Source organism: Salvia splendens, chromosome 19, assembly GCF_004379255.2.
Source record: "Salvia splendens isolate huo1 chromosome 19, SspV2, whole genome shotgun sequence".
NCBI lineage: Eukaryota > Viridiplantae > Streptophyta > Magnoliopsida > Lamiales > Lamiaceae > Salvia > Salvia splendens.
This window is the reverse complement of record NC_056050.1, coordinates 2,019,303-2,033,329: the sequence shown is the minus strand read 5'-3', so window position 1 is coordinate 2,033,329 and position 14,027 is coordinate 2,019,303. Positions and strand designations below refer to the sequence as shown.

General features: G+C 34.9%; 3 protein-coding genes across 3 annotated transcripts; all 3 read right to left on the bottom strand.

Annotated features, from left to right (window-relative positions):
- Positions 1 to 4,531: 4,531 nt before the first annotated feature.
- Positions 4,532 to 5,032, bottom strand: LOC121780129 (protein SRC2-like). The gene has a single exon (XM_042177651.1). The coding sequence runs from the start codon at positions 5,030 to 5,032 to the stop codon at positions 4,532 to 4,534; it is 501 nt and encodes a 166-aa protein (XP_042033585.1).
- Positions 5,033 to 9,537: 4,505 nt separating this feature from the next.
- On the bottom strand, positions 9,538 to 10,041 carry LOC121780128 (protein SRC2-like). The gene has a single exon (XM_042177650.1). The coding sequence runs from the start codon at positions 10,039 to 10,041 to the stop codon at positions 9,538 to 9,540; it is 504 nt and encodes a 167-aa protein (XP_042033584.1).
- A 2,741-nt stretch (positions 10,042 to 12,782) lies between these two features.
- On the bottom strand, positions 12,783 to 13,277 carry LOC121780126 (protein SRC2 homolog). Its single transcript, XM_042177649.1, has one exon. The coding sequence runs from the start codon at positions 13,275 to 13,277 to the stop codon at positions 12,783 to 12,785; it is 495 nt and encodes a 164-aa protein (XP_042033583.1).
- Positions 13,278 to 14,027: the final 750 nt, after the last annotated feature.

Here is a 14,027-nt window from a genome sequence, read left to right as displayed (position 1 = left end):
TCGTAAGGTAGATAAGAGATAAAGAAAATCCATCATCGACTTGTGACAAACACAGATTTTGCATGTTTTTAAGGGCTAGATTTGACTTGTTTTAAATGTCAATCATGCAAATTATGTTCATAAATTACTTATTTTATACATTTGGTATTTTTGACGTGTTTGTTGATAAATGGTAGAAAAAGATAGAAAAAGGTGGAAAAAAGGCCAATCAGTGCTTACTGTATGTCATTCTCTTTGTCTTCGAAAGAGCTTCACGTGGATACCTTAAACGTCTCAATCGGAGTTCTGTGGAGAAAGTTATGACAATTCTACGAACATTGCGCATTGCTGTCAAAGCTTGCGGGAATTTAGGCGGAAATTCAAGAAAGAGAATAAATTATTAAATTGTGAAACCAAATCTCTCTCCTTTCTTGTAGGGCACGAAAATAACCAAGATTAACCCTTTTTCTAGCCTATAAATACCCAAACCTAATTCATAATCTTCATCTCAGAGCCTCCAATCCTTCTCCCTCTCTACACTTCTTCCATTCCATATTCCATCCTTAAATTCATCCATCTTCCATTGGAGCGGAGTTCTGCAGATCCAGGCATGAGAAGACTGAAGATTGAAGATTCAATCTTGGGTTTTATCAATTTCTTTCATGTCTCGTACTTTAATTGTAGGTTTTACTTGTCTATGAGTAGAACATCTTTTGTAGAATTTTTGGTAAAGATATTCGATTGATTTTCCTTGTTAGCTCTTGCAGTTACTTGATTTATCCGGTGCTTTCTATGTTCAACTGATTAGCTACCTCTTGAATACATGTTAGAGTTGATTAGAGTACTCGGGAGACGTAATAATTGACTTGGAAAAGGGATAATTCACACCTTAATTCAATAGAACTCGGGAGAGTTGAGGTTTTGAGTGAGGTCTTTGATCTTATATGCTTTTAGGAGTTAGGGGTTTAGGGTTAGAAGGGGACTTCAATCCTATCACCTAATCTACAGGTTTCTCACCTCGGGAGGGGGTTTAATCTATAATTGTGATCGACTTAATAGCTCTGGAGACCGTAATTCAAGAAAGTCGATTGTGTTTTTGGATCCTAAAATTCTACATTCTTAAGCCTGCTTTGTATTATTTCTTTTTATGATTTCTTTTATTTGTTCATTTATTTCTGTCTAATTTATAAAATCAATCCAAAAATAGTCTATGTCTCTAGATAGTATATGACGCTTAGTATATGGTAGTCAGTTGCAATCTTATTCCCTGCGTTCGATATCCGGTACTGACCTTTAGCTATACTAGATCTACCCTGTATGCTTGCATGTATTTTTAGTGCTAATAAATAGTGCATCAACTTGGGCCCGCTCTTATACCATATTAGAAATGAGCCATTCACCCTTAAAAGGCTAAAGGGGAGGGTTATTCATGATCATCATCAGGTCGACATGAGACAAGATTCAAGAAATATAACAATTAGCTTTATTTTTTCCCCATCTATATTTATTTTTATTTTAATACTTTACAACTTTTTATCTGATTGATTAATATATAAATTAAGTAAATGTCTTGATTTTTTCGTTTTTCATTCAACCATGAAATAAATGATCAGAAAGAGGGATACTATTTTTTTAAATTTACACACTCATGCACAAGAGATGACTCGAAGAGCTTAGAGGTGAACAATATATGTATTAGCTCCATCATATGCTCAACCACCAATTAGTATTTTTAATATCAATATAACACATAAACCTGATTCTATTTTCTAAACTCGAAATAGAATATAATAATTCATTCTTTTCTATCCTCTTTTACTTTATTTTTTTAATCTTTTTTTTTCGGCATCTACCCCCAACTCCCTATGTATTGATTAGAACATAAGCATCTTGCCAATTGAATTGTACTTAGACTATATCAATATTATATTAATTAGGTTGCATTTATATATTTTTCTATATATTATATGTAAGACCTTATAAATAAGCTTATCTTCATTTTTGTGAATATATTTGACACCACATACAATAGTTAGTTAGCTATCTTGTATATTTTCTTGCATTAGTGAAACATAAATATAAGTAAGACAAGTTGAGTTGACGAAGACGACGACTCATATTGCCGTTGATCACATAAATACAATGAATAGACATCATGACAGTCTGGAAATTGTTTACATTTGTTTCTTAAAATTTGGATGTTAAAATTTGCAAAATTGGTCAAATATATCTACACACCACAAATTATTTTCATAAGGTTTTGTCATTGTGTTCATTTTTATAATTTTAGGAAGAGTTCGAACAAATTATAAGATAGGAAATCTTTCTATTGTGTACATTAATATAACTTTTATCGGTACTTACTCTATGTCATCATAATTTACTTTAGGCTATCTAGTTTATAACAAAAGTTTGAAATGTTACTATTTTATTCCTAACTTAGAAAAAAATTTAATTTGATACTAGCACGTGTAATTAATACTATTTTCATCATTCATATGTCCACCAAAAATAGACTTATTTTTTCATTTATGGAATCTCTCTCTCTCCCATTGATTTTCATGTGAATATGAATTTTTTACGATTTCATCAAGGGATCCCGAAACCTTCGACTGATCCCAAATCAAATGCCTTAACGTTAATCTCACCACAAGTTTTAAATCTACGGAGGATTGAGTAAACGGTTAATCGATAATCGAAACGATCGAAATTCTATTATTAGTTTAGTTTTGTCCGAGTTATTATTTTCATAGAAAATCGATTATCCATTTCTTACTCATTTCGTTCAAATTCAATAGGCTTATTAGATAAAAAAGAGTTGCAATTTACTGACGGGCATTTGTCCATCGGAATTAAGTATAAACTTTTTGTTAAAATCATATTTTCGATTAATTGATAGCAAGTACTAGCTAATTGGTTGGTGAATTAACTTTTGAAAAGAAAAATTATTACAAACAAAAGCGTCCATCAAAAATTTACGATGACGATGCCTGTCGGTAAAGTTGACGGTAAAGAAATTTGACGATGTGCATAGTCCATTGGATGATGAGGAAGTTTATTTGGCTTTGGGACTTAGTATACTCATATTCCACGGGATGTTTTACCTTCAAATGACGTGGAGAGTACCATATCCCCCACCGGTTCCAAATGGATAGACTTTCTTGCAATTATGAGCGCAAATAAGGTAAACAACTTGATCAATTAAAGAGAATGAGGATAGAGAATAGAGAAATTGAGATTGAGAAGAGAAAGACTTGTTAACACAAGAATGAGGTGAGTAGAAATGAAGAGGAATGTGGTATTTATAGTGGAAAAATGTGATTAAATTAAATAAAAAAACTTTCAAAAATTCAAATTTTTGAAAAACCGGCGGAATCGCCGGTTTCGTCAACGGTTTCTGACGAAATACGACGGTTCCGCTGGAAAAACCTAGTGTGTAGGTCGGAAATAGGCCTGAAAAGCTGCCGGAACCGCCGGTTGCGACGAAACCGTCGGTTCAAAACCGCCTGTTACTGTTTGCGCACAATTGGAACCTGAACCTGCCCAGGGGAACCGGCGGTTCCGGGCACAGTTCGAACCGTCGCTGATGGTTCCGGGCCGGTTCGGTTCGGTTGGGGGACGTCTACTTGTGAGTCAAGTGGAGCCAAGTATATTAATTTTGTGAGAGTTCAGTTAGTGAAGACTTGTGAGTCAAGTGGAGCCATGTATATTAATTTTGTGAGAGTGCAGTCAGTGAAATGACAAGTATTGGTTGATCAAGACATGATTGCTCATGTTGCTGATTTCGGTATTTCCAAGCTTTTTTATGGAGGGACAACTATCATCCAAACTCAAACAATGGCGACAATCGGTTATGCATGATGCTTGTTTTTTAAAGTTATATTTCAGCATTTTTTTTAAAACTGATCATGGCAATATACTGAATGCATGTTATATAATTAAGAGTTTTTTCCAGTTAGTATTCGCAATAACGCGGTTTGATCTCAAGGAACCATACCAAGCTCCACAGCCCAACATATGGGATCCGTTCGGTCGAAGCCCAGAAAGTACTATTCATGTAAGGGAAGGCCGAGATGCATGTAGAATAGTTTCTTTCATTTTTATCATTATATCTGTAAAATCCCAACAATATCTTTGCTGCCATCTCTTGTTTCAAAAAAAAAGGAAAAAGAACAAACTAAGCTATAATGAAAAATAGAACGACCCACTTTCTTTTTTGGTTTGTCTCAACCAAAATGACTCATTACTAAAATTGAAAATACATTTATCTATAATTTATACCATCTCGCTTACTTTACTCTATCCACTTAACACACAAAATAAAGTTGCATAAAATTCCGAGCCGCCCAAGGAAGGGTCATCTTCCTTGGGACAGAGAGAGTATAAATTAACTCCACTTGCAAACAAACTGAAACAAACATACAATTTCGTCGAGAAATCCTCGTGTCACACACTTTCATAATACTATTACAACAAATTATCAAGATGTCTAGAAACTGTAAAACAAGCTATGTTTGACATAATAAAAACAACATGATATTCAACTCCATCCTCACAAATCTTGAAAGTCTCCGTTCAAGTAGGACAACGTCCCTTGTACCATCACCTTGAGCCCGGCGTCAAGCACCTTCTTCCCAAGCGACGGCTTTGGCGCCAAAAACTTGTTTCCAAAACTATACAAAATGTTAAGTTTACCGCCCTCGGTCCCGTCCACGGTGTAGGTCAGCACATTTTCAACCCTAGGTCCATAGTCAAAGAGACCCTTGACCGATATATTGACCTCACCGATATACCTATTTCCCAGGGTCCTCTCACAGTAGAGCTTCACCCCAACCACCAATCCCGGATTCTGGAGAAAGGCCTCCTCAAACGTGTATTCGAGAGGGAAGTTCCATCTAGGGTTTGTCTCTCCGTCCGTGTCAACAGTGGTACGCGTGCTTGTGTCTTCTCCAATGATGGACACCTCCGCGTAGACTTTCATCCTCCCAAAGCTCCGGACGTCTGGAAGATTGTTGGCTGAAACAAGGATTATTTCTAATTTTCTGCACTCCATCAAAAGAAAATATGTAGCTTGTATTTTGTTGTATTTGTGTTGGAATTGGGGATTTGTGTTGTGCTTGCTTCTTCGTGAATGTAGCATAGCTATTTATAAGTGTACAAGTTATTAGGAAGCTTCACTTACTCAAATGGTTGGTGGTGTAATTGTAAATAAAAAAGGAAACTTCATATGCATAGGGTTGGTTGAGACTTGAGGCGGCTTAGCCATCATCTATCTTCCTCGTGTGTTCTTAATCCTAACATATTCCCAAACTGTAATACTCTATATGTCTCTTACAAATAGAGGTTAAAATATAAATGATATCAAAAGAATAAAAAAGCATAGAAAATGATTACCGAGTCTCATTTCTTTAAAAAAAGTTTATTAAAAATATGAGTAAATTAATTTTTTAGAATGGAAGAAAATGGAAAAAAAATACTTTTAACCAAGCCATTATCAAATACCCAAAAAATTTCTTAAGACATGACGACCTTGAGCACTTTTTGTGGACACTGTTAATGTTTAGTCCACATTAATATTAGAAATGTGCTCTTCACTCCTTAAAAGGCCTTATAAGGAGATGGTTTTCCACGTTAATATAGATGAGATAGGATTGTCACCAAGTCGATGTGGGACAAGATTCTCTAGATTTAACACGCCCCTGCATGTGTAGATCGAAATGACACGTCAGACTTCCATCACTTGGGTAGGCAAGACAAGAAGAGATAATATTCATCATCGATGTGGGCCGGAATTAACATTGGACTTCCACTCGTGGGGTAGATAAGAGATAAAGAAAATCCATCATCGACTTGGGCACGCTTTTATACCATATTAGAAATGAGCCCTTCACCCTTAAAAGGCTAAAGGGGAGGGTTATCCACGATCGTCACCAAGTCGATATGAGACAAGATTCAAGAGAAATAACAATTAGCTCTATTTTTTTCCCATCTATATTTATTTTTATTTCAATACTTTACAACTTTTTATCTGACATTGATTAATTTATAAATTAAGTAAATGTCTTGATTTTTTCGTTTTTCATTCAACCATGAAATAAATGATCAGAAAGAGGGATACTATTTTTTAAAATTTACACACTCATGCACAAGAGATGACTCGATGAGCTTAGAGGTGAACAATATATGTATTAGCTCCATCATATGCTCAACCACCAATTAGTATTTTTAATATCAATATAACACATAAACCTGATTCTATTTTCTAAACTCGAAATAGAATATAATAATTCATTCTTTTCTATTATTATTTCCATGCATTATTAAGGTTGAAATTCAATCTTAATTTCCCCACCACATATAGGTCGATGATATTATCCAAGCATAAGTATCCAATTATACGTACAATATATATTCAAAAAATTCATCCTTCGAAGAAGAATAGTCCGCTGCGCGTTGACGAAGACTCAAACATCGATTTCACATAAATAATACTTAGTACTCTCTTCGTCCCATTGTAGCTAGTCACGTTCTTTTTTGGGTTGTTTCCCTATAGTCGAATCATTTCTTTTTTAGGCTAGCAACATATCCTCTCTTTTACTTTATTTTTTTAATCTTTTTTTTCGGCATCTACCCCCAACTCCCTATGTATTGATTAGAACATAAGCATCTTGCCAATTGAATTGTACTTAGACTATATTAATATTATATTAATTAGGTTGCATTTATATATTTTTCTATATATTATATGTAAGACCTTCTAAATAAGTTTATCTTCATTTTTGTGAATATATTTGACACCACATACAATAGTTAGTTAGCTATCTTAGTATATTTGCTTGCATTCGTGAAACATAAATATAAGTGAGACAAGTTGAGTTGACGAAGACGACGACTCATATTGCCGTTGATCACATAAATACAATGTATATGTAGACATCATGACAGTCTGGAAATTGTTTACATTTGTTTCTTAAAATTTGGATGTTAAAATTTGCAAAATTGGTCATATCTACACACCACAAATTATTTTCATAAGGTTTTCTCATCATTTTTATAATTTTAGGAAGAGTTCGAACAAATTATAAGATAGGAAATCTTTCTATTGTGTACATTAATGTAACTTTTATCGGTACTTACTTTATGTCATCATAATTTACTTTACGCTATCTAGTTTATAACAAAAGTTTGAAATGTTACTATTTTATTCCTAACTTGGAAAAAAATTTAATTTGATACTAGCACGTGTAATTAATACTATTTTCATCATTCACATGTCCACCAAAAATAGACTTATTTTTTCATTTATAGAATCTCTTTCTCCCAAGTGCGCGTTAAAATATGTGCTATATAAAAGTGAGATTATTTTTCTATGGACCGTTCCGATCTCTTTCACCCTAGTTTGTGATATTAATTTGAAGCCAAAAAAATTTCTAAACCATTGTTTTGTGGAGTAATTACATGAAAGTTAGAATTCGAGCTTAATGGAACTGGATCAATACTAACTAGATTAGAATTCTACGTTACACCTTGTAAAGCTTACCAAAGTCCTACTATACACCTTTTCATCAATATTTGGATTACCTTCACGCTTGTACGATTTCAAATTAGACTTTCTTAATATTTTCTTCTAATTTTATACACTTATAGGCTATAGCCAACTTGTAATATAGGGCATTAGAATGGCCAGAGTTTTCTTCATAAATATAACTAAGAAATATATAGATGGTATATAATCTACAATGGAATAATTGCAAATTTAGATATTTCTTGATATTTTTTGCCGAAATTAAAAGTCATGAGACCAGAATTCGACCAAATATTGTAATTGATTTTGTATGAACCTTTGATTTTTTGCATCGCGTAAAATCATTCATTTTGTGAACTTTTGATATTGTTTCAATTTATGTGATTGTATGAAACTTTGGTTCCGCATAAATCTTTGATTTTCATACATGAATTCGCACGAACCCTTGATTTTCATGTGAATATGAATTTTTTTCAATTTGATCAAGGGATCCCGAAACCTTCGACTGATACACACGGATTTTATACGTTTTTAGGAGTTATACATTTCAATTGATTAAATATTGCATGATTATGCGTTGAAAATTTTCTTATTATTGTATATATTTGGAAACGCCCCTCAAAAAAGTGCAGATTCTTAACCACTTATGGAGTCCTATTGTATTATATACAAATAATAAGAAAGGTATTCTTTTTATTTGAAATTAGAAAGTAAATAATAGAACCATAAATGAAGGTAAATGCAAATATTGGGCTTCAGATTTTTGTAAGTTTGAACCCTACCCCTTCTTAAAAGCCAATATCTTATCGGGCCAAGCCCATAACAGTTGAAGTGTTTAGTTTGAAATGAGTTATTGGGCCCAATCAAATGCCTTAACGTTAATCTCACCACAAGTTTTAAATCTACGGAGGATTGAGCAAACGGTTAATCGATAATCGAACCGATCGAAATTCCTATTATTAGTTTAGTTTTTTCCGAGTTATTATTTTCATAGAAAATCGATTATCCATTTCTTACTCATTTCGTTCAAATTCAATAGGCTTATTAGATTAAAAAAGAGTTACAATTTACTGACGGGCATTTGTCCATCGGGATTAAGTATAAACTTTTTGTTAAAATCATATTTTCGAGTAGTTGATAGCAAGTACTAGCTAATTCGTTGGTGAATTAACTTTTGAAAAGAAAATTTATTACAAACAAAAGCGTTCATCAAAAATTTACGATGACGATGCATATCGGAAAAGTTAACGGTAAAGAAATTTGACGATAAGCATAGTCCATTGGTATCGGAAAAGTTAACAACGGAAAATCTGTAAGCAATTCGTTTGTAATAAGCAATTTGTTTGTAATGATTACTAACCGTTAGAAATCACTCCCTCCGTTTGTCATTAAATGCCCCATTTTTCTTTTTTAGTTCGTCCACCAATAAAAATCTCATTTTACGTTTACTATTCACCCATTTTATTATAAAATCAATATATAAAAATAGGACCCGCATTACACTAACTTTTTCTACCACTTTATTTTATAAAGTCGAATTTTTTTCTAAAACTTGAGTCGATAAAAATGGGACATATATTCACGGAAGGAGGGAGTATATCGATAAACTGGTTTTTTTTTCTTCCAGTGGCGGAGTATAAGACAACATAGAAATCAAACCAAAGTTCAAATATAATACGACCAACTAGGTCTTGGGAGTATCACTACCATTTTATAATTCCAGATGCTCTAAAACCGAAATCAGAAAATTATAAAATAATTATTAATAAATCCAGTAGCGAAATTTGATTATATGGTACTACATTAATTCACTAGTGACTAATTCATGAGTTTCTCATCCTAGAAAACAAAGTGCCAATACTTCTTCTGATGAGAAATGGAAAACAAACTAAGGGAGAGAACAAAGACATATATAAATTAATTTTTTTTGAAAGTCCTCGTGTTGCACCATTTCTGAATTATACACTAGAAATTATATAAAATAAGCTATTTTTGAAATGATACAGCAACATTAATCAAATTGATACTCCTCCTTACAAATCACCGATGTCTCCGGTCAAGAGGAACACCACCCCTTCTATCATCACCGCGAGCCCAACCTCGAGCACCTTCTTCCAAACCGAGGACTTCGGCGCCTCAAACATGCTTCCAAAACTATACAAAATGTTAAGCTTCCCATCCCCGGCCCCAGCCACATTGTAGCTCAGCTCATTCTCAGACCTAGATCCGGAGTCAAAGAGACCCTTGACCGATATCTTGACCTCACCGATATACCTGTCTCCCAGAGTCCTCTCACAGTAGAGCTTCACCACAACCACCAATCCCAGATTCTTGAGAGAGGCCTCCTCAATCGTGTAATCGAGAGAGAAGTTCCATCTAGGGTTTGTCTCTCCGTCCGTGTTCACAGTGGTTCGCTTGCTTGTTTTGGGATCTCCGTTGATGGACACCTCGGCGTAGACTTTCATCTGCCCGAAGCTACGGACGTTTGGAAGATTTTCGGCCGAAACAAGGGTTATTTGGAATTTTCTGTACCCCATGAAAAAATGTTGCTTATGTTTTGTTTGATTTGTGATGGAATTGAGGATTTGTGTTGTGCTTGTCTAATCATGGATGTAGCATAGCTATTATATATGAGTGCAATTCTCAAGGAATCTTCGTATGCATAGCTTTGTTTGAGGGGACCTAGTTATCATCTATCTTCCTCGTGTGTTCATTACCAATTGTCAAATTGTAATATAATTATTGCCAAATTGTAATATAATTATTGTGAGAGGGTTCGTCGATGTACATTCGAACTGCATCTCAACACTAGTGTAATGTAACCTGTTTTGGACTATGCCCTCACAGTTTTGCTTTGGGTTACTTTCCCAAAGACCGCATATTTATGAAGTTCGGATAATACTTATATAATGCTTGCAACTTTATTTATTTTCCGGTGTGGAATGTGGTTTACATCTCAACATAGTGGGAATGTAAATGTGAGATTTAAGATACGAACTCATTTATTGAAGCAACCTTATGACCTTATACATGAAGGGTCAGCCAATAAAATTTCAGAAGTTTCATTCCGAAACTAATTAGTGACGAGTATATTCATTAGTAGATATTTAAAATAATCTACTTTTTTACTTCATATTTTCGGCATGAAACAACTCACAGATTACGAAGAAGGGAAGTCCAATTTACATGGGAATCTTTCTCCATCTTCCTAAATACCCAATTGGTTTAGCTGTATATATTCATGCCCTTGGTTTAATTATGAATCTTTCATAAATAAATCTCCTAATTCTGTGTTGTTATAACTAAACTAGTTGAAGCCCTTATTACTTAAATATTTATGTCACTTGTTTCAAGTTGCACGGCCAAGTTGAAGTAGTGTACGTGATGAGTTAGTAAATTCATGAGCTAGGCAAGTTGATCTCGATTTTACTCATTGGGCCAAGACTTGATTTAGTCAACAACAACATACGAGTCAACCAACATGAATTAAAATAATAATCCAATTGAAATCCATTTTGTTTGTGAGGGAATCTTGCGGCATCGATATATCATTACTACTTTACTAGTGGTATATACTCCCCCGCCAATAGTCATGACAGTAGATAATAGAAGTTTCAATACAAAAAACCATTCTTCCGTTCTGGCTAAGATGACACATTTCTTAATCGGTATCAGATTTTAGGAGTTGTTGGTTAATGTGTTTAATTGGAGAGAGAAAAAGTGAGTGTAAATATTAAATGGAGAGAGAAGAAGAGTAGAATATTTAATTGGAGAGAGGAAAAAGTGGTTGATTGTATTAATTGGAGATAAAAAGTTACCATAAATAGAAATGTGTCGTCTTGATTGAGACAAATAAAAAGGAAAGTGTGTCATCTTAAATGCGACGGAGTGAGTAATACAGATGAGAGAATTAGAGATACAAAATGGAGTAGTTAAAGAGTAGCATTTCTCAAATGGCTTATACTTTTCCTTTTTTAGTTCTTAGCTTCTTTTCTTTTATGAGTCGTATACCAATGATAAAATTTTATCTTTTCATTTATTCTTTGAATGTCCACAAGTCAAACGACGTATAAACCAACTAGAATTAAAAAATACTCCCTCCGTCCCCCAATTTGAGTCACTCTTTGACTCGGCACGAGTTTTAAGGAAAAGTTTGAATGTGTGGTGTAATAAATGGAGTTAGGTAGTGAAATGTGGGGCCCCTTTGACTTTTGGTGTAATGAAGGGTAATTTTGATGTCCAAAAATGGTAAGTGGGAAGAGTGACTCTTATTGGGGGACGGCCCAAAATGGAAAAGAGTGACTCAAATTGGGGGACGGAGGGAGTAGTACAACTTTTTCGAGAAGTCCTCGTGTTGCACTCTTTCTAAGAGCGTCCACTATAAGGTGGACGCGGCTATAGCCGCGAAGGGGGGCGGTGGGGGGCGGTAGGCGCGGCTATTATAGTGGAGGGGGTGTCCGCCACGAGGGTGGACGCGGCTGGGGGGGGGAGGGAGGCGGACGAGGCTTCGCCGCGAGTGGGGCGAGGACGCGGCGTTGAGTGTATAGGCCGCGGCTATTATAGTGACGAAAATCCGCCGCGGCTATAGCCGCATTGTTTGAATTTTTTTTTTTTCGTTTTTTCATATCTATAAATACCACTCTCCCTCCTCCCCCACTCCCATTTTCACAAAATCCATACACCCACTTTCTACAAAAACACTCTCTATAAAATGCACCGAGGAGACGACGAATCACCCGACACTGAGGAATCGGGATATGACAGCAGCGAGAGAGGAGGAAGAGGAGAAGAAGACGAAGAGGAAGACGAGGAAGCCGACTCCGACACCGAGTAGACGGTGCCGGAGTTTTGTAGTTGTATTTTATTTTAATTATTCGTTGTATAATTTTACCGGATTGCAATACAACGAATATTCGGGCCTAATTACCTTGTATTCTAGTTATTTACACTGCGATTATTTAAATTACACTTGATTGAAACAAAGAAATATTTAAAAATGAAAATTGATTATAAAATTTGGGGGCTATTGGAGTTGTCCACTATAGTGGCGAAAATAGAATTTTGGGGCTATGGTCAAAAACTGGGGCGGGGCTATTGGGCGTGTCCGCCTTATAGTGGACACTCTAAATACTTCTACCACGAATTATCAATGCTCTAAAAAGTAGAAACTTTAGAACAAGCAATGTTTGACATGATAAAACAACATGATACTATTACCACAAATTATCAATTGTCTAGAAATTGTAAAACAAGCTATGCTTGACATGATAAAACAACATTAAAAATCTTCGGACAAGAAGAACAACGTCCCTTGTTCCATCACCGAGAGACCAACATCAAGCACCTTCTCACCAAAGGAGGGCTTTGGCGCCATAAACATATTTCCAAAACTATATAAAATGTTAAGCTTCCCGTCCCCGGCCCCATCCACGGTGTAGGTCAACACATTTTCAACCCTAGGTCGGTAATCAAAGAGACCCTTGACCGATATATTGACCTCACCGATATACCTATCTCCTAGAGTCCTCTCACAGTAGAGCTTCACCCCAACCACCAATCCCGGATTCTGGAGAGAGGCCTCCTCAATCGTGTAGTCAAGAGGGAAGTTCCATCTAGGGTTTGTCTCTCCTTCCGTGTCCACAGTGGTAAGCTTGCTTGTGTCGGGTTCTCCATTGATGGACACCTCCGCGTAGACTTTCATCCTCCCAAAGCTCCGGACGTCTGGAAGATTGTTGGCCGAAACAATGATAATTTCGAATTTTCTGCACTCCATCAAAATATATTGCTTGTATTTTGTGGGATTTGTGTTGTGCTTGCTTCTACATGGATGTATTATAGCTATTTATAAGTGTAGAATTCATTAGAAAGCTTCACTTACATAAGTGGCAAAAAAAAAAGGAAACTTCATATGCATAGGGTTGGTTGAGGCGGCTTAGCCATCATCATCTTCCTCGTGTGTTCCTAACATATTGCCAAAAGTGTAATATTCCATACATCTCATACAAATGAAGGTTTTGGGACAATACGCGAGTTTTAATGCGCAACTGGTAAAATAGAAACGTTATCAAAAGAAAAAAAATGATAGAAAATGATTATGGATCTCATTTCATTAAAGAAAAAAGTTTATAAAAAATATAAGTAGATTAATTTTATAGAAATGGAAGAAAATGGAAAAAAAAAACTTCTAACCATGCCATTATGAAATTCCCAAACGATTAATACGTTTTCATAAATTACGTGTCACATAATCGATTGCGAGTAAGAGGAAGCACAAATATCTTATTTTCATGTTATCTCTTAAATTTGCATTTTTAACAACAAAACTCATAACAATATCAATAATAATTACTATTTTCATATCATTATAAAATCACAATGAAATTCTACCTGTATTTTGTTGGGAAAACCAGATACTACTAATATTACATTTTTTCTACAATTCGTCAAAATCCAAAATGTTTTCATATTTTCATGTTTAGTCTACATTAGCTTTAATTTTTTCCACATCTACATTTATTTTTAT